The following is a 20,400-nucleotide window of genomic DNA, read 5'->3' on the forward strand; positions in this document are numbered from 1 at the left end:
AATTATTTTTTAAGTAAATGACTTGTCAGTATGTTACCCTACGGAAGAAGATTAGGGCCATTGAAAAAGAAAAAAGGGGGCATAGGAAATGAGCCGGAAAATGTATCTGTGCGGAAAACGCCCCCTACTGGACTCTCAAAAAACAGCAGAAGGAGGTTTCGTGAGGTTTCGGCTTTTTCCGGGAGATAACAGTCAGTTAGCTAGCTAACTTGATTAGCCTGCAACTGCAGCCAATGTTTCTATGATATTTAATGTCAACCGAGTGGGAGTGGATTATACAACTATAATTGAATGATGGCGGACGTCGAGGGACAAGACATTTGTTCGCCGGTCCCTCCTCTGCCTCACCCTACATCCTGCAGCGGCGCGGATAGCGGTAACGTTACTCCAGACGCCGGCGGCGGTGGTGTCCAGACCCCAGCTACTGTTACCTCGGGCCCACGACCGGTTCGAATTGTGAAGTCGGACTCGGGCTACGGTTTCAATGTCCGGGGACAAGTTAGTGAAGGAGGGCAGCTCCGAAGCATTAACGGGGAACTGTACGCGCCACTGCAGCACGTTAGTGCTGTCCTACCGGGGGGAGCCGCTGACAGAGCAGGCATCTCCAAGGGTGACAGGATCCTCGAGGTGTAAGTGCTTTCTACTTTCATTCAACTCTAAGATCACAACTTGTGTGCAAACTACTTTTTCGGGTTTTAAAAATGTAACATGTCGATGATAAAGCAGGCCAAACAGCAGTTTGGAGCACCATTCCCTATGAAAAGAGGGCACAGCGACCTGCCACCATCAACCCTGGCTGTGCAGGCAGTTCATTCTACTCAAAGGGAGGTCTGTGTGTGTCAATGGAGAGATTCAGGAATCATGATTAGAAATTCCAACTATGTTCCGGACACACAAACGCTCCTTGTTTGTTAGCTTGTTTTTAACCCGAATTCTCCCTCATCTTTATTGACTGCATTGATGATTCCTCTCGGTTTTCCATTTTTGCATTCCACGCTGGCGCTAGTATGCGTGAAACCTGCGTGCTGATGTTAGACTGTTGCTATGGAGAAGAGAGCACGGCGTTATGAGGTATGAGGGGCCGTATAAGACATTATTTATTCTGAACCATTCACATTCATACATTCTTGCTCTCACAGTCATATATACTCTCTTTCGCATACATATATTCTCTTACGCATCCATATATTCTCTCTCTCACATTCATACATTCTTGCTCTCACAGTCATCTATACTCTCTTTCGCATACATATATTCTCACTTGCACATCCATATATTCTCTCTCTCGCATGCATATATATTCTCTTACGCATTCATATATTCTCACTTGCACATCCATATATTCTCTCTCTCGCATGCATATATATTACTTTACACATACATACATTCTCACTCTCATTGTCACTCTTAAAAAAGAATGTATGTATGTGAAAGACAAGTATATATGAACGTGTGAGGAAGAGTTTATATGTGTGTGTGAGAGAGGAGTATGCATGAAACGGAAGTTACTTTGCATGAAAAGGAAGGCACTTTGAATGAAAAGGAAGGCACTTTGAATGAAACGGAAGGCAGATGATTTCTCGTGCTCTGATTGGACGAGAGGCCGCCACCTCCCATTTTGAACAGACGCTAACACGAACCAATAAGAAGGCCATCGGAACCTTAAGAAATATTTTATCTTCACCTCAAGTGGTCACAAATCTGTCTGCATCTCTAGAGACACAAAGGAATGTCTCAAATACCAATAATGGTAATAGAAGTGCCACCGAAACAGAAAATCCGTATCCACCTTATTCCTAGCCCCCATGAGCCTTTGCGTGAATTATGGGCGACACTTCCTGTAGACGCTGGAACACGCATTTACATTAAAACAAATTCCTCTTGTTTTCGATCCATAACTACATATAAATGTGGGAAAACCAGCTGTCATTTCTTAAAAAAGGCAACGGTGAGGTGGAGATGAAATATTTGTTAAGGTTCCGATGGCTGCAGGACCCCCGTGGCTACTTCTTGCCGGTTCGTTTTTTTTTAAAAATAAACTTTATTAACAATATCTTGCACATACAAAATACCAAACACAAAACTCCACTGTGTGCAAAATACAATCTTCACGTTCGCCATGAGAATGAACAAAAAAACATAATGATAACCATGTAAAACAGGTTATGCAAAAAGAAAACAAAAATAATAAGGCAAAGGAATCTGTTAAAGTTTCAGGAGAGACCATGTTTCAACTGTTCTGACAGCTTTTTTGTTAGTGGAAGATTTAATACTGTTCACATACAAAACCATTTCTTTCTGAAAAACATAAAACACGGTTTTATTGTTGGCATATTTACACTTGTGTATAAAGTATTTAGCCATAATTATAAGTAAATTAACTACATATATTTTTTCTGCATTAAGTCTTTCTTGTGTAAAATATCCAAAAATAATATGCTCGTAAAATAATCTATAATCTTCACATAGATGAGTTCTTATAAAATGTATCACATCTTTCCAAAATAGTTGAGTGAAAGAGCAAAACCAAAAAAGATGAGGCACAGTTTCTGGTGAGGAATGACAGAATGAACAGTTTATGTCCAGATCTTTTTTAAACTTAGTAAAGAAATGTTTCACTGGATAAAATTTGTGAAGAATTTTGAAAGAAATTTCTCTGATTTTATTGGTGATGAAATACTTTTGTGGCAGGAAAGGGTCCAAACCTTTTCCCACTGAATTCTACATCCAAAGCTGTTCCAGTATGAGATAACATACGGTTTTGTGGCAATCTCATTTTGAAACAGAGAACAGATACTTTGATTATTCCTGCTAGCTGAAAAACATACCTTTCCACAACACAAGTCTGTTAATTTGGGATTTCTTGCTTGTTCATGTTAGCGTCTGCACTGTAATCCCTAGCGAGTTGACTGAACTTAAAAATTATTGTGTAACAGATTACGCAACAGTTAAGTTATATTATTAAAACTTTTAAGTTAACATTTATTAAAATTCATATTGTCAGTTGGCTTACATTTGTATTATTTCATATAAAAAATATTAAGATTCCTCAACTTATAAAAGAGAGATTATTTACTTAAAGTTTTTAATATTTTCCAACTAAAAAACGCTTTAACTAACTATATTTTTATATTACTCAACTCATAAAATATGTAAAATTCACTCAAATGCTTTATAAATTCTTTAACTCATTAAATGTGTAGCATTGAAAATATTTAAAATTCTTCAGCTTAAAATATTCTAAACAGAGATATTGATACTGCCCCACTACATTTTAAAGGCTAACATTGATAAAAACCAACAAACGTGAAGGCCACACAATAGTGATTGCTTAATACACTTTTTTTAATTGCTCTTTAAAAAAAAGCACAAATATTAAGAGGATGAAGAAACAATAAGTGCAATAAAACTGCATTATAAGAGTGCCACACAACATATTGACAAAAAGAGTTGGTTTTGTTTTTTACGGCAGAAAAAGCAAATGATCACAACAAAACACATTAGTTACATAACACTTAAACCAACAAATAGTCCATTCTGGAAGACTCACTCAACGAAACATTCTTCAGCGTCAATAAATGTCCTTTCAGTGGTTTGCTGTCCTCAAGGCTCAAGACAGCATTCTGAATAAATATGAAGGCAAGTTCAAGTTTTTTGGGGTGCTGTAGGTCCAGAGCATAGATGTCCCCGAAGAGTTAGAAGAGATTAGTCAGCCAGATCTGTGGGACCACTGACGGCAGCATCAGGAGCATCACCACGACAACTGAGAAGATACCCACAGCAGTGTCTGTGAGGTCTGGTATTCTGGAAAATACAAAACAAAAAACACAGATGAGTTCAGACCCTCAAAGATATTCATCACACTAATGTCCAAAACTGACATTCCTGCCATCTGTCAATGGGAATCTTTTCATGCTAACATTCTGTTAGCTTTTAATCAACTGGCTATGATGTTTTAAGGACCAACTCCAATTAAAATTGTGTTTTTAAAAAGTTCTTTAGCATTTTTCTGAAGGAGGACATTTATAAAATAATTTAAGACTAAAGCTTCATTTTTCTTTATTCAAATAATGATGGATCAGGAGCAGAAAAGGTAAACGAAACTCCACTCCTTCCAATCAGGAGTCCCTGATGTTCGCCTTTCATCTTCCGTCTCAGTTTTAAAACCATTTAAAAATATCACTCAGTTTACAAACTACAAACAATTGCCCTATTTATTATGTCACTCAATAAAATCTCAATCAATATTAAAGGATTAGTGAAAACCATTGACAGGGAGTCGTGTGCACTTACTGTACAGGTCTTGAAGAAGTTGGAGGCATCTTCATGCAGATAAACAGGAAGTGCAAGGAGGACAAGTGCCCGTCTCATGTTCACGTCACGCTGGTCCTAAAAGAATAAAAAGAAATATCCATTACCTTTGAAGCAAATGCAGAGCAAACACTTCCAATATTTACTTAAGGAACTTTAAGAAATAATAAAATGATACCTTTTCTAGATGTCTATTTCTAGTAAGAGGACAATACAGTGTTTATGTCATGATCCACTTCAGGTCAAAGACCCAAAGTCATTTGAAGGCAAGTTACACCGTGGCTTCTTACAGCTGTTTACAAATGATTTGTTATCCGTTTTTGAATTATGCACATTAGAAATTCACCTGGAGGTCATAAATCCTAACCAAGCTGGCCAGTTCCTGTCTGTTTTGGTGGACTTAGTCTCAGAAAAGGGCAGCTTTAAGTTACACAAACATGTAAAAACTGCACAATTTCCTCTGACTGCATCTACTCTACATAAATCCATTTCAGATCTTGACAGATGAGTTTTCATGGTTTCAAATGATGGAATGGTGCTAATGCAACATCATTTTATTATTGTAATATACTGTCATAAAGACATGACAGTATTCCAAAGTGTCTCCACATACATGGCAGTGGAAACACTTTGGAATATTGGCTATGTAGTACTGCAGTATTATATGTAGTACTGCATAGTGCCAAAGTAACAGAACACAACTTGCACCTCCATTCCATTGTGCCACCTTCAGCCTGCAATCTAAATATGTTTAGTTAAATTGTAAATAATTTCAGCTCTATTTAGACCTTTGGCTAGTTAAAATGTGCATAAATGTTTCCATGCTGCCGTATAAATCTAATAATGGTAATAGTTCAGGATGAATGCATTAAATAAGTATAAAACTCACCCACTGACAGGTCTTTTCTGGTGAAATGGTGACTTTCTGGTGAACTTTCTGAAGTTCAGTATCTGAAAAAGTCCAAAAGAGATTTTTCAATGTTAAAAAATGTTTCAATTATATTCTGATCAAAAAACATTTATTGCACTACACAACCTATTGCATTTTTTGTTTTTTTAAAATAGCTCTAGACAAATAACTGAGACAAGTTACCTCGCTGGCCTTGGCGTCTACCTGGAGGTGAAACACTGAACACTCTGTAGTTCGGTACCTGAACACAACACGAGCACGTTGATTAATTTATTTTTACAAAAACCTTTTTTATAACGGAGATCAGTGATTTATAAAAGCTTAAAGCTGCATTCAAAACCCAATGCTTCCATGTCGCAACCAGGCTTAAAACTGTTGGCGGTAGCTCCTCCCACACAACCGTTAGAGGCTTTGAGTGACATTTTTGGACAAATGTCCAGCAGCAAACTTTAGCCACAGACAGAGGCCTCCAACGCGAATTTCACACGCGGATCATGTTTAGTGTGATTGCAGCATAACAGATCATTTCTACCTCTGAAAAAAAAAACCTCATCACTGTCGTAACTTACGGGCAGAAATGCATTTTGGGTTTGGCTCGCCATACGTCTGCTATGACAAACTAATCATGTATACATTTCCACATTAATCTCTAAAACAATCATAACACACATATGTTTAAACAACAGTAAACCACATTTACGGTAGTATAAGAGCATTTTTAAAGCATTCATTCATAAACCATGAACGATACTTACCAAATAAAATCAGGGCTGAAGACAAGACGGCACCATCAGCGATGAGGCGGATGAAAAAAAAACCCGAGGTTGGGGCGTCTTGAAGCGGGACGAAATCGCAACGCTTTGCAGAATAATAAAATGCTCGACTTTCAATTTCAAACGTCGCATACTCGCATTCGGCAAATCCAACATGGCCACCTGAGCTAACGTAGAGAAAACGAAAGACCCTCCCACCAGTACGTGATGACGTCATGACGCTACTTCAGGGATCTTAAAATTTTTGAGTGCTAGATACAAATAAGCTTTAAAATATTTAGCACTGTTAAGTTAAATTTGAAAAAATCTTGATAGAGCTTAATACTTTATAGTTGAATCAACTACAAAATGACATTTAAGTTGTGTAACCTTAATAGTTATGAGTCAGTACAAGTGATAGGGTTTAGAGTGTGTTCAAAATGGGAGGTGGCGGCCTCTCGTCCAATCAGAGCACGAGAAATCATCTGCCTTCCGTTTCATTCAAAGTGCCTTCCTTTTCATTCAAAGTGCCTTCCTTTTCATGCAAAGTAACTTCCGTTTCATGCATACTCCTCTCTCACACACACATATAAACTCTTCCTCACACGTTCATATATACTTGTCTTTCACATACATACATTCTTTTTTAAGAGTGACAATGAGAGTGAGAATGTATGTATGTGTAAAGTAATATATATGCATGCAAGAGAGAGAATATATGGATGTGCAAGTGAGAATATATGAATGCGTAAGAGAATATATATGCATGCGAGAGAGAGAATATATGGATGTGCAAGTGAGAATATATGTATGCGAAAGAGAGTATATATGACTGTGAGAGCAAGAATGTATGAATGTGAGAGAGAGAATATATGGATGCATAAGAGAATATATGTATGCGAAAGAGAGTATATATGACTGTGAGAGCAAGAATGTATGAATGTGAATGGTTCAGAATAAATAATGTCTTATACGGCCCCTCATAGTTTATGCACTCTAATCAGGATTTTAGCATTATCTAGCATTATCAGTTCCTACAACTAATTCGTGACCACGAATGCTAAATTGTGCACTCTTAATACAAAAAAAAGTCAATTTATGTCCACAAAATACTGTTGAGCTCACAAACTGTTAGTTAGTTGACACAAAATACTAATTCAAGGCCACAAATTCATAATTTCCGAGAACGTTCTTTTGTTTTTGTTGTTGAATGTTCTGTCCAGTTTTTCATAATTAAGATGTATTTCTTATCTGATTCTTTGTTGTTCCAGATTCTTTTAAAATTATGAATTCTTACTTCACTCTGTATAACCTTTGTTTAAGATAACTAATTTCAGTAAATCCAGAATATGATTTGATAGGCTGTGACAACAGGCCACTAAAGGCCTTTACCAAACAAGCTGCTTGTTCACAGAGTGCTGTACTATCAACGCATATTAGGAGAACATTGAGTGGAAGCAAAAAAGTGCACCAGCGTGAAGAATAAACACAGATTTGAGAGGATTGACAAGTGAAAGGCATTTAAGTATTTGAAATGGCATCACAAGGAATGCACTGAGTCTGGAATTAGTGCGTCAAGAGACACCACACTCGGACAAACGAGCTACAAATATTCGTGTGTCAAGCCACTAATGAACCAGAGGCATCAGAAGCGTCTCACGTGTGCTCATGGGAAATAAAACTGGATTGTATTTCATCGGCCCAAAGTCCTTGTTCAGATGAAACGACATGTTGCATTTATTTTGAAATTGAGGTCCCAGCGTGAGGAGCGACCCAGAAGTACAGAGTAAAGTTTCCACATTGTGTGACGGTTTGGACTGCTGTCGTTGGTTCACTGTACTTTCTGAAGTCCACAGTAATTGCAGCTGTCTACCAGGAACACTTAATGCTGCTTTCTCTTATACGGAGATCCGAGTTTCATTTTCCCCACACTGCTAAAGGGACCACCAGTTGGTTCAGTGACCATGGTGTTACTGTAAATAATTGTCCCAATAAACTCATCTGACTTGAATCCTAAAGAAGATCTATTGGCTGTTGTTAATGGGAAGATGAGAGACAGCACATCCAAGAATGCAGATGACCTGAAGGCAGCTACTAAAGTAACCTAGACCTCCATTATACTCAGTGCAGTACTATAGGCTGATCTCCCCGATGCCACGATGGATTGATGCAGAAATTCCTACATAAAAGAAGCCCAACCAAAGATTGAAATGACAAAAGTCTTTAGAAAAGTCTTTATTCATCTGATGGCTGAGATGCTGAATTTTAGATAAATGACAAGAAAAAAAGGGTTTCAATATTTTAAATATTTGTGTAGCAATTCTACACATCATACACATTTCACTTTTTGAATAATAATATACAAAATCCAAAATTAATATACAAAAATATGAAATGTTTTCCAAAATATTCGAACTTTTAGAGATGTAGTTGTGGTTCAATGAGTACATCTACATTTGTACTTTATCCGGGTTTGTTCAGTATGAGCTGCAGAGCAAACACTTCCCATGTATTTACACCATGTATACTTTTAATGGTTTTAAGATGCACACATTCATATTAGTATATTGTGTTAAATTTTATGGCAAAGTTTCTTATTGTTTTTAGGGATTGTGTTTTGTTTTCTAATAGCTTTTTTAGAAGCTACTGACGACCTTAGCTAGCACAAGGCTCTGAAGAATGAGAGATGGTTTGCAGCCACAGGCATTAAATAGTTCTCTTGGTGCCAGTTAAATGTCAATAAATATTTATTATGCTGTGATATTTTGCCCCGTATGCAATTTTTTGTTGTTGTTGTTGCCTAACTTATCACCTCAACTGTAAATGGAAAATGACTTTTTCTCTCCTCCTATTATTCATTACCTACGGTGAATAAATCAACATGGTGATGTCTTTATTCCAGGGCTCGACCTGTGCTTCTGCTGCAGAAGGCCTCACTTCACTTGATTCCACTGTCTTGTCTAGCCGTCTCTTTCCTGTAGTTATTAGGAGCCTCTGAGCTTTTTAGTTCTGACATGCTGCCAACAGAAGCCATGCCATGACATACCTGCTGACATAACCGTTGAGCTGTCAGCTGTCCACGAAACAAATCCTGCCCCTAAATAGCTGAGCTGGTATTTGATTTGTCTGCTTTTTAATCTTTTTAAAACTCTACATGCACAGGAATATATTTTTTAATGCTACTATGAAAACAGTAGTAGGTCTATTCTTTAACATGGAGTTAGTATATGAGATATCAAATCTGCTAGATTTCAGTGTGGAAATGGGCTTGTTTTTGTCATGCAGTCACATGATCCAATGGCATTACTTTGTGCAGCAAAGTAATTCAGTTATGATTCCTCACTTTACATTAAATTATGACCAAACAACATAATATGCAGTATTTTTTACGTTGAAAGTTGTCAGCAGTAGTGGGCTTTTCCATCTTGATTTTTTCTTTAAATCAAACTTGGGACTTATACTGTAATGCACAGCTAAAACCTAAACCTTGAAATCATTCGACCATTAAACAAATGCCCCATTTTCATTCTTAGAAAATCTTTGCTAGCTTTGCCAAGCTGTTGGAACTGTTTCTAAGAAGTATCCACATGTTCTACAGAAACCCTTTTCCAGGAGGCACCACAGCTCCTCTGGGTTATTAACTATGAGGGAGTTTGCTTTGACTCTTTCATTAGCGTTTTATCCTTTAACACCCTGCTGTCAAAAGGCCCACTCCCAGTGTTGCTGCTGCTCTGCTATACCTGTGACACAACTCTTTGTTTCTTAAAAAAAGCATGTCAAAGCCCAAGCAATGATGAAGGAACAAGTATTTCCGATAATTAAAAACAATTTTAATATATTAGTCATGTACTTGGTCTTGATATGTAATAATATGGAAAAAGAACATAAAATAAATAAAGTAAAACCAACTGTTCTGAATTTACGGTTGCTTTTTTTTTTCTGACTTTATGTTGCGTCTATTTGGAAAAAAAAAAGCTTTGATGGGAACAATATTTTGATATTTCTTTGTGTTTATGTATTTGATTGCACCATCATATTGTTTTTCCAAAAAATATAATAGTTAATCGTAATGAAGATACTAAGGTGTTGATAAAAATTGAAAACCCTAAAGTGTTCTATTGCTGGAGAATTTAAAGACCCACTCCAATGAAAATGGTGTTTTTCACATGCTCTTGTGGCATTTTCTCACTATGGAAAGACAAGTATAAAGAAAATTACGATTAAAACTTGCTTTCCCAAGTATTTCTTAATTCAAATCAGGAATTAGGAGCAGACAAAAAAAGTCCGCTCTATTCTGGTGGCACCGCTTGCCGACACATACTGTAGATTCATGCACGTCTTCAGTTTCCTCATCTGAGCTGGCATCAGGTTCAAAACTGTACGGCTGGATTGCTGCAATATTTACTGCATAGTTGCGCCACTAATGTTATGTTAGGAGTGTGAGGGGCTGTGATCTAGCAGGAGAGTGTGTAAACAGATGGATGAGGGGGAGTAGGGATGGGCTTACCCGCACCAACAGTCCCGCCCAAAATTCAGAGTCAAATTTCTAATGAACTCCTCCTGCTCTTCAGAAACTATGGCCCAGAAAATGACACAGGTTTTTTTTTATTTCAGCCAAAAACGACATAATCATAATTAAAAGACGTCTTGCAGTGCTTTGACAATAGATCAAAAGAGGATCAGACAGGGACTTTAAAACCGCTAAGATAAAGTAGGTTCCCTCTAACAGGTTCCTCTCTGTGTCTGTAAACAGCAATGGTGTGAACGTGGAAGGGGCTACGCACAAGCAGGTGGTGGATCTGATCCGCGCCGGCGAGAGAGAGCTGGTGCTCACCGTGCTGTCTGTGCCGCCACAGGAGGCTGACTGTCTGGATCTGGGCGACGACGGATCAGCCCAGTCCTGTTATGACTACTCTGACAAGCAAGCCGTTCCCATCTCCATTCCCAGCTACAAACACACGGATCTCAACAGCGAAAAGTTTGTGGTGTGTACACAGCTCAAATGGGTGTCTGGAAACATGAAGTAAAGTCTGGATTTAGGGTAAAGGTCAATGAGCCGGCAGAGATTAAAGAAATGAGGATTAAAATGAGAAATCAAGTCAATATTCAAACTTGGATGGACAGTTCCAAGATGGAAGTTACTGGTGTATCCAACAAGCTGTTTAGGTCCTCCCTGTTTTTCACTGTGAAACATCCCTCTATTGCAGGTATATCATGTCTACATGGCAGGGAGACAGCTGTGTTCCAAGCGCTACCGGGAATTTGTGATTTTGCACCAAAACCTGAAGAGGGAATTTGGCAGTTTTGCATTTCCGAAGCTGCCTGGGAAATGGCCGTTTTCTCTGTCGGAGCAGCAGTTGGATGCGCGACGCAGAGGCTTGGAGGAATACTTGGAGAAAGGTGACGGGAGGGCACGTCTGGTGGATGAAACAGTGTTCATTGACGGGTTCTTTTCTTGCATTTTATTTTATAAAGTTCATGTAAAATTACATCTTTAGACAAAAAATTGTAATTTATTTCTTTTTTACACTTGTGTGGATTATGTATTTATAGTTGGATTTGAAGTGCAAAACAGTTTGAACTCAATATTATGCATTTTTTCCACAGTATGCTCTGTACGGGTAATAGGAGAAAGCGACATTATGCAGGAGTTTTTGTCTGAATCAGATGAGGTAAATAGAAAAGTACACATTTACGCACTTATATCTACTTTTTATTACGTGCCAGCTACTCATCTTTCCTTTTCTTATGCAAAGAATTATAATGGGGTGTCAGATGTGGAACTGAGAATAGCAATGCCCGATAAAACTACACTCACAGTCAGAGTTCGCAAAAACTCTACAACAGACCAAGTGTATCAGGTAGAAACACACACAGCTGTGCAGCTATTCTCCCTGAATGGGACTCTTTGATCCTAATTTGACCTCTTTTGTTTTTCAGGCCGTAGTTATGAAACTTGGGATGGACAGCGTAACAGCCAGTTACTTTGCTCTGTTTGAGGTCATCAACCACACATTTGGTGAGGAAAGACAAAAAGCAAAAAGAAGAAAAAGTGTGTGTGTGTTTGGATATGGCCTAATTTTAACACTAAAGTGCATATAAATGTGTCTAAACGCACAACAGCCACGTATGAAAATATATTTCTTCAGTCTATTACAATATAAGACTTTTTTTGAAAAAGTATTTAAAGATCCACTCCAATAAAAATATGTTTTTGGTGTTTTTAACATGTTTTTATGGCTCTTTCCTCATGATGGGGGACATATATGATGAAAATTAAGCTTAAATGAGCATTTCTGAGTATTTCTTTGTTCAAATTATTGTGAATCAGGAACAGAAAAAAAATATACAGTTTGAAAAAGAGCTTATTTGTGACATAGAAAATACGCTGTGGGACCAAAAGCTCTCTTCTCCAAGATCTCGGCAACAAGGAGGGAAAGGGGGGCGGGATTGCTTTGCGAAAGCAGTCCCACCCACAACTCGGAGGTGAATTTCTAATGAACCTCTGCCGCTCTGCGGAAACTAAGGCCTAGAAAACAACACACGTTTTTGGTTTTTGCCTAAAAATATAATTATAAATAACAGAACACTGGGAACACTTTTAAAATAGTTCAAAGATGATCGTAGCGGGTCTTTAAAAAGAAATGTTTGTACTTGAGCTCTGATGGCTTTTGTTTCTTTGATTAAATAACTAATTAAAACTGTTAGAAGTACATTTTTGTTGGCTGACAGCGTCACCAAATTGACCACCTTTAAATTGTACTTACTGGTGACAGAGAAAAGTTTCAGCAAAGCAAAAGAAGCATTTAAAACTCCTTCTGAAATGCTGTTTTCACCTGACAAAGGCATGGCTTCTCCTGTGTGGTAGGCCATGTTACAGAAGACATTGAAATGTGCTTTAAAAAATGTAATGTCGTGATGAGGTTGGAGGGCTGATTTCCGGCAAGAGTATAAATAATCATCATTTGGTGGGGGTGTCAGACTTTCAGTAGCAGTTTTGCTGCTGCATTTCCTTAAAAAAGCTCCAGCTTTGAAATCCTGTTATTTAAAGGTAATCAAACAAAGCAAAACAATATTTTTCGTGCAATTTCCCTTTTAAATTATGGCCTTAAACAAGATTTAATTTAATGTTTTTTTTAAGATGTCTTTTTTTTATGCTTTTTACCTCAGTGCGTAAGCTTGCGCCCAACGAGTTCCCCCACAAACTATACGTACAGAACTATACCTCAGCCATTCCTGGAACCTGCCTCACCCTGCGGAAGTGGCTTTTCACAACAAAAGAAGAGGTTCTGCTCAATGAAAACCTGCTTGCCGTCAGCTACTTCTTTCATCAGGTGTGTGCACGAATGAGCAGAGTCCTTTTATGCTGCGCTTTCTTCACATTAAGTAGTCCTACTCTTTTCTTTTGTAGGCTGTTGACGACTTGAAGAAAGGATTCGTGAAAGCTGAACAGAAGTCCTACCAGTTACAGAAACTCGCAGAGCAAAAGAAAATGGCCACGGTCAGCCTGACCAGTCATATCTACAGTCTATATTAGTTCAGTTTAGTTTTCCTTTTTTTTCTAGATTGATTTTAAGTAAAAATTGCAGTTATTACTTAGATTACAGTGAGCCTGCAGATTAGGGACACACAGTCCTTTCAAAAGGACCTTATTTTTAGGAAGTGAAAACAATCTCTTCAGGCTAATGCTTGTGTTTCCACCCCAAAGTAAATTTGACTAAGGTGAGGTAGGTGCATAGTTACTGTGAGTTGCACAAACAGAGCAGCACAGCCAAAGTGAAAAGGGATTTTTAGCCTTTTGTTTCTCCAGACCGACACTTACTAAAAGGGTGGTGTTGAGACTTGTCTTTGTGAGTACTGGCAAACAATAATTGTCCTCGCAGATGAGAATGTAGCCGCAAACCCCACCTCAACTGCTACCACACCCAGACAAGATTTATGTGGTGGGAAAAATGTCTCAATCAAAAAGAGTCACAGTTTTCAGATCTCATAGATATATTCCAACGTTGTTATCAACAAAGCACTACATTACATTTGGTTTGATGTCATATTATTCACATCTACAGTTTATGGTTAAAACCTGTCCTTTTTTTCTTCAGTACCTGAGTTTGTTGAGGAGCTGTGAAGGCTACAATGAAATCATCTTCCCTCACTGTTCTTGCGACTCCCGGCGGAAAGGCCACGTAATCACAGCCATCAGTATACAGCACTTCAAGCTGCACGCCTGTACAGAAGATGGCACACTAGAGGCAAGTCTCACTGATTTTTAATGATATATTTTTTTAAAGTTTTTTTTTCTTATGCGTTAAAGTAAATGTACTAAAGTCGTTCTAACCCCCAGAACCAGGTTATTGCATTTGACTGGGCCGAGATGCAGAGGTGGGACACAGATGAAGAGGGCATGGCTTTCTGCTTCGAATATGCAAGAGGTGAAAAGAAACCGCGCTGGGTAAAGATATTTACACCATATGTAAGTTTAAAAACAGCTTTTTCTGTTGTACTATTGCGTCTGGAGGACGAAAAAAGACACACTTTTGTGTTCTAGAATTCTTTTAAAGCAACTGTTTGATTGCGTGTTTCTCTTTTTCCTCTCTGTGCATCAACACTGCAGTTTAACTACATGCACGAGTGCTTTGAGAGAATCTTCTGTGAGCTCAAGTGGAGAAAGGAGGTAAATGCAAACCCCTATCTCAAATTTCCCTTTGCGCTTGAGTTTATTATTCAAAGTTTACTTTTATATTTGCAGGTAGAAGAAGAGGCAACAGATAAGGACAACAAGAACTGCAGTAAAGATGGTATGTGTGGAAAGGTAAGGCTTTGCCTGCCTCTCAATAACACCAACTTTCAGGTTTCATGAGTGTTTTTCTGGCCTTTTTGTGTGCAAGTTTTCTTGTCTTAGTTTAGTCATTGTGTTTGTTGCAGAATATTTTCCAGCTGCTGAGGCACAGACGGGATGGGGGTACGTAGGAAGAGAGATCATCGCCTCTTAGCTACAGAGGCGATCCGGTAACAGCAGAGTTTCGGCCCTGACCGTGCCGCCGCAGCACTTGGCTGCTAATTACAAAGACGTCATTTAAACTCCATTTACCATAATAGAAGAAGCTACCACCTATGAGCGAACTAGCAAACGTCCCTTCAGCCCAGGAGAGAACATGATAGAAAGGAAACTAATATGGCTACATGGCTGGAAAGGTTTGAATCCGGAATCCCAGAACTATAATTTAATCAAGAGTTTGGGCGATGATAGACTCGAAGCGATGGATTCATGCAAGCTTTCCTTCTGTTTCTTTTTATTGCCTTTGGATGCTGAAGCTGAAATGGAACTTGATGTTCTGTGAAATTAACAGATGAAGGTAAAAGCACTTAAAGAAGGAACGCCGTCAATGATGAGTCAGTTTACATGCACACCAAACAAAATCTGAGTATTAGCTGGCTTCTTGAGTAACCAGATTATTCAAGTGATCATGTTAAAAACCAGGATCTGGCATCCTTAATCTGATAATAGTTGTCTGACATTTAGATATTTGATTAACACCCAGATTTCTCCGTATTAATGACATTTCTTCCTGCATGTGCATTTGTTCATCTGATTTAGGTTTTTTTTTCCTTTGTATCTCAGAATGTGAAAAAGAAAAACGGGAATAATTATGGAAAGTGAGAGTCAAAATTCAAGTAGAAAACAAAAAATGACCAAGGACAAATATGTAAAACCCAACGGCCATTTTTCTGTCATGGGGTATGAATGAAGGACAGCTGAAGTATGTAATCAAATTTACAGATCTGAAACCCCGGTAGGGCGGCTTTGACACGCTGGTCATGACTAACTTGAAAGCTTGAGTCCCTTCAACCACACAGACACACAACAAAATCTGATAAGGGATGTAAACCAGGGCTTATTATTGTTGTGCCAGATAATGAAGAGCATACAAACACATTAGATCTGATGACTGCAGTTACAATGGGACTAAAACGCTTTTGTCAGGCTATGATTCTAAAAGTTGTTAACTCTTAAAATGAGATGGGTCTATAAAGTTTATCATAAAAACATTTCAACTGTGACAGACTGAAAAAAATCCAGGAAATCACATTGTATGATTAAAAACATAATAATAATTTATATGTATAATGATGCAGAAATTAAGTATTTGGGCAATAATAAAAGTTCACCTTAATACTTTATGTAACCCTGGTTGTTGATGACAAAGATCAAAGGTTTCCTGTAGGTCTCCACCTGGTTTGCTTTGTAGCTACTATTTTGGTCCATTCTACCATGCAGATCTTCTCAAGAGTTTTGATGTTTTGCGACATAGATTTTCCACTCCCTCCACAGATTCTCTTCTGGATTGAGGTCCAGAGACTGGCTAGAGCCCTCCAGAATGTTGGAATGATTTTTAAGTAGCCACTCCATCAATACCTGGGTAATGGGTTTGGGAATATTGACATGCAGGGAGATAAATTTCATTTTCCATGCTTTCACTGATGGAAGAAGGTTTTTGACCAAAATGCCCTCATTCATCCCTTCTCTTTTGTCAAATCAGTCATTCTGCCCCCTACTTCTCTGCCCTGCTGTTTTTGACTCACTCATGGTTATCAGATAGTTATGATGGTGTACACAGGCCCAATAAAAGGGACTCTGAAACGCTGGCAGATACCTTCCATTACCTTTAACTGAGGGGAAGATCTTTGTCATCTGTTTGTGGAGAGATGTGTTTGCCTCAAAAAGTGAGGGAAAAATCAGACTTTGGTGCTGTAATGAAGCCCTTTTCAGACATCAGATACTTAACATTAATGGGTTCAACTGTTGGCATTCCTTCATTTGAGTAAGAGGTTTGCCATTTACTTGACACTCTGGATTCCCAGCTTCTCATGAGCACATAATAATATACTAACAGTTTGTCTGATTAGGCAGCAGTGTTAGTTATTCAATCACACTTATAGGTCTTTCCAGTTTGTCATTGTAAAAAAAAAAGCATTATATGATAGTGAGCATGCTGCATAAGAAGAATGTTAGTCGGTTAGGAAGAGAATACATTGATTTAAGGCACACAGAGGAGGAGTCTCAGCTTTTGCAACTCTAGGTTTGAACTTTTCTTGTATTTATTTAGGGCATTGACAAATGTCTGAAAGGGGCTTAAATAACTACTAAGTCATCTGACACTTAAATGTCGGGTTGGAATTTTAAAAACTTCCAAAAAACGTCCTCTCGTTCTGGATTATTTAGTCTTATTTTCCACCTTTGGGTGCACACTGATCAGGGCACAATTAAAGAGTTTCAATGAATCTTGCACTTTATCTGACAGTAAGAAGCATTTAATTGTATTTAAAATGCAACTTGGAAAGTCCTCATGTGAACTAAATACTGGAATACGATTATTCCAGTGTGTACTGACAGTATTATGTGAACAATCCATGCAGGGTTATGTGGAGCTGCAATGTGGACCTCGAGTGACTTTGTTTCTGTTTTCTGCGTTCATTACTCAGAACAGACAGTAGGAGTCCTTCTCCTCCTTCAGTCTCTCTGGGCCACAGTTATTACTTTGTCTCCTGAATTTCCCTGCAGGATTTCTAATAGGCTTCTAATTCAAGTGGAATTTCCATGCAACAGTATTATCTCTGCGTCTGGTACTCTGGCGTCATCTACTGAGGATTCAGGCTAAGTGGGGCGAGGCTCTCTCACTAGAAGAAATGAGTTTCATCCCTGTATTACAAGATAAATGCAGCTCTCAGTCACTAAAGACTTTTTCACAGCTGACTATATTACTGTGATGCAATCAAATGAATGAAATGAAGGTTATTATTTTCTCTAAACTGATGCAGTTAGTGTTTAAACAAAAGAAAATGTTCATAATCTGAGATGGAAAAACGGTTTAAACCTTATTATGAAATCAGACACTATAGATATTTAAAAGAACTACAAGAAATACTATTTCCTCTTCAAACATCACACAACTGACCTTTAAATTAAGATGTCTTGATTCAAAGAATGTAATATTGACACTTTATTGAGTAGGTTTGATGCTGTTTGACCAATTTTGAGTGTTTTTCTTTGATAACCTTTTGTACCTGCTTTTTAATGTTGAAGAGACTGATACAAACACATCTGTTGATACTGCTATTATTCAAGTGGTGCAACATCACTGGGATGCATTATCATTTTTATGAAGAGAAAAACCCACACCCCCATAATATGGGGTTAGAGATTTTGCTTCTATTCAGTTAGTATTAGGTGTTGGTGTGTTGGTCAGGAGAAAGTTGTGAATTCAAACTAGTTGTTCTCAGAAAAGGTGGTTGCTGGGCTGCTCCTCACCAAAGCTATTTTAGGTTGATTAATGAGTTTAAACAGCTCTCTGGGAGCCTGCAGGGGGTTTAATTGAAAACGTTGAGCTGAGAGATTCGAACGTGCACTTTCTAATTCTCTTGATTTTTCTCCCCTGCCCACCCAACCGAGTCTGCTGTTGTCGACCGCTGGTCACCACACGTCTCTCTCTGTTCCGGTTCTGAACGTGGTCGCATTTCAATGTATTTATTTTAGTACCACAGTGTTTGAATTCCGATGAGACAGTAAAGCTATGAAAGAGTCTTCATAGGAGGAAAATGGAAAAGCGACAAGTTTCTCGACATGCTGAATTGTTACATTTAAAGAAGATGCATTGCTTACTGTAATAAATTGTAACATATTCTTTTGAATAAACTGCTTTATTGATGCAACTGGAGTTATTTGTTTTATGCTGCAGTGAGTACAGTGACTTGATTTTTACAAGCCCCCCTTCCCCATTCTCCTTTTCAGTGTACCAACATCTGTCCACTCCAACCCCCCCCCCCCCCCCCCCCCCCCCGACCCTCCTCTCCTCAAACCAGCATCTTTTAATGAGATCTGGGAGAAAATTACCCAACAGGCAGTGAAGGGGCTGTTCCATATTGATTTGCATCAAACGTCTGCAGCCAGTGATTAATAGCTATTGACTGTTGGCATTGGGGGCGGGGGGTAGGGGGGTATTGTATGAAAATGTCTGAAATTCCTAAAAGCTAATAACCCAGAATGTCTTTTAAGGGGCGTGAATTTTAGCACCAATCAGTTTTCCTTTAACCTTTGTTTTATTAGAAAAAAGTCCAACTTGGATTGATCAAAGTTTCTTTCAGTGGATCTTTAGCTGATCAAGCTTTTACATGTACTGAAGATAATTGTTTATCTATTGGGGGGCTGGCAACTTGACTGGATCATTCTCACTACTTTTCGCTTTTTTTTACTAACGGAAAAAAGCGGGTCTGCAGTGGATCAACAACAACAAAAATAACATAATCGTGTTTTATATGGTGTTCCCCTCTTTACATTTCTTTAGTATAAATAATCGTTTAAGAATCTTGTTTTCCAATAAGCTGCAAAAAATAGCTAAATAGCTCATTTTCTTAAGTAAGGACAAAAGGAAAACAGCAAAGGAATGCTTTTTAAAAACTAAAAGGATGACAATTTTGATCCGTATGTACAAAGAGAACAAGATAACCAAATTGACTAAAACAAAAACTATTTTGCAAGCAGCATGGCTAAAAGAACATGTAATTAAATACAACAAAACATACAAAAGCCTTGAGAAAATAACATCTTTCCACAACCCTCAATTTGATTTTTTTTTTTTTTTTGCTAGCCAACATTATGTTGCATTATTGTGACCTCCATGACATTCTGTTTTTGTAATATTTTCTGCACATAACCAGCAGGAGCTGAGCTGTGGCTGCATAGCACAGCAGCAGTCACATAACAGCTCCTCAAGGAGGATGTGTGGCCACTGCATTGGGTCTGCAGAGGGTCCTTACTTTTCCGCCAGAGCAGGAAGAGTGGCTTTGAGTTTGCACCACACTTTATGACTGTAGCTGTAATGTGTGCGACAGCTGCAGACACTAGGAGTGACCCCTTAGCAAAGATAGATTCCTTCTTCTTTTTTCTTTTTTTCTGCACGGTCTCCTGCTCACTGCACTGTGCTCCTCGCAGAAAACTCGTTTGAAACGAGCATCACTGGATATGCTGTCGACAGAGAGCTGCTCTCCTATAACTGTGCAGGCGCAGGATAACAGTTTGAGATTTATTATCTCTGCTGCTTCTCTCAGCAGAAGCACCAGTTTTTTTTTTTTTTCTCAGACAAAAGAAGTTCAGTAGGGCATTGGCATGCAGGTACCTTCCTGGCATGTTGTATTTGCACTTCCAAATAGTTTTAAGCTGAGGTATGAGCCAAACTCTGCCAAAACATCAATTTGACAAATTCAGCCATCATAAAATATATGCATTATCTCTTGGTCACTCGTTTAAAATTGTCTTTTGGCCAAGCCCTGTCAAATAAATCCAGATTAAAAAGGCTTGATCTGAAAATATGTCCTGTCACTCCTAAACGCTGGTCAAAGTGTAATTTAACTGTGGCCAAGAGGAAGATAGAA

General features: G+C 38.3%; 1 protein-coding gene across 2 annotated transcripts; it reads left to right on the plus strand.

The window, feature by feature from the left end:
* Positions 1-150: 150 nt before the first annotated feature.
* Positions 151-18,681, plus strand: LOC101155380 (sorting nexin-27-like). Of its 2 annotated transcripts, none has more exons than XM_023964228.1 (13): positions 151-629; positions 10,727-10,958; positions 11,181-11,373; positions 11,581-11,645; positions 11,730-11,834; positions 11,914-11,992; positions 13,144-13,307; positions 13,385-13,474; positions 14,073-14,222; positions 14,315-14,443; positions 14,585-14,644; positions 14,720-14,782; positions 14,896-18,681. In XM_023964228.1, exons 1-13 carry the CDS (start codon positions 292-294, stop codon positions 14,938-14,940), a joined length of 1,713 nt encoding a protein of 570 aa, XP_023819996.1. In that variant the 5' UTR covers positions 151-291; the 3' UTR covers positions 14,941-18,681. The 2 variants fall into 2 exon arrangements, with proteins under 2 accessions (XP_023819996.1, XP_023819995.1); XM_023964227.1 differs by having other exon boundaries at positions 14,720-14,768.
* Positions 18,682-20,400: the final 1,719 nt, after the last annotated feature.

The sequence above is a fragment of the Oryzias latipes genome, chromosome 16 (assembly GCF_002234675.1).
Source record: "Oryzias latipes chromosome 16, ASM223467v1".
Lineage (NCBI taxonomy): Eukaryota > Metazoa > Chordata > Actinopteri > Beloniformes > Adrianichthyidae > Oryzias > Oryzias latipes.

What these genes read in the sequence shown, in the direction of transcription:
- LOC101155380 (XM_023964227.1), top strand. Translation starts at nt 292, where the DNA reads ATGATGGCGGACGTCGAGGGACAAGACATTTGTTCGCCGGTCCCTCCT. An exon ending in GGTGACAGGATCCTCGAGGT is followed by an intron (nt 630 to 10,726) that starts GTAAGTGCTTTC and finishes GTCTGTAAACAG; the next exon opens with CAATGGTGTGAACGTGGAAG. An exon ending in AGCAAAAGAAAATGGCCACG is followed by an intron (nt 13,475 to 14,072) that starts GTCAGCCTGACC and finishes TTTTTTCTTCAG; the next exon opens with TACCTGAGTTTGTTGAGGAG.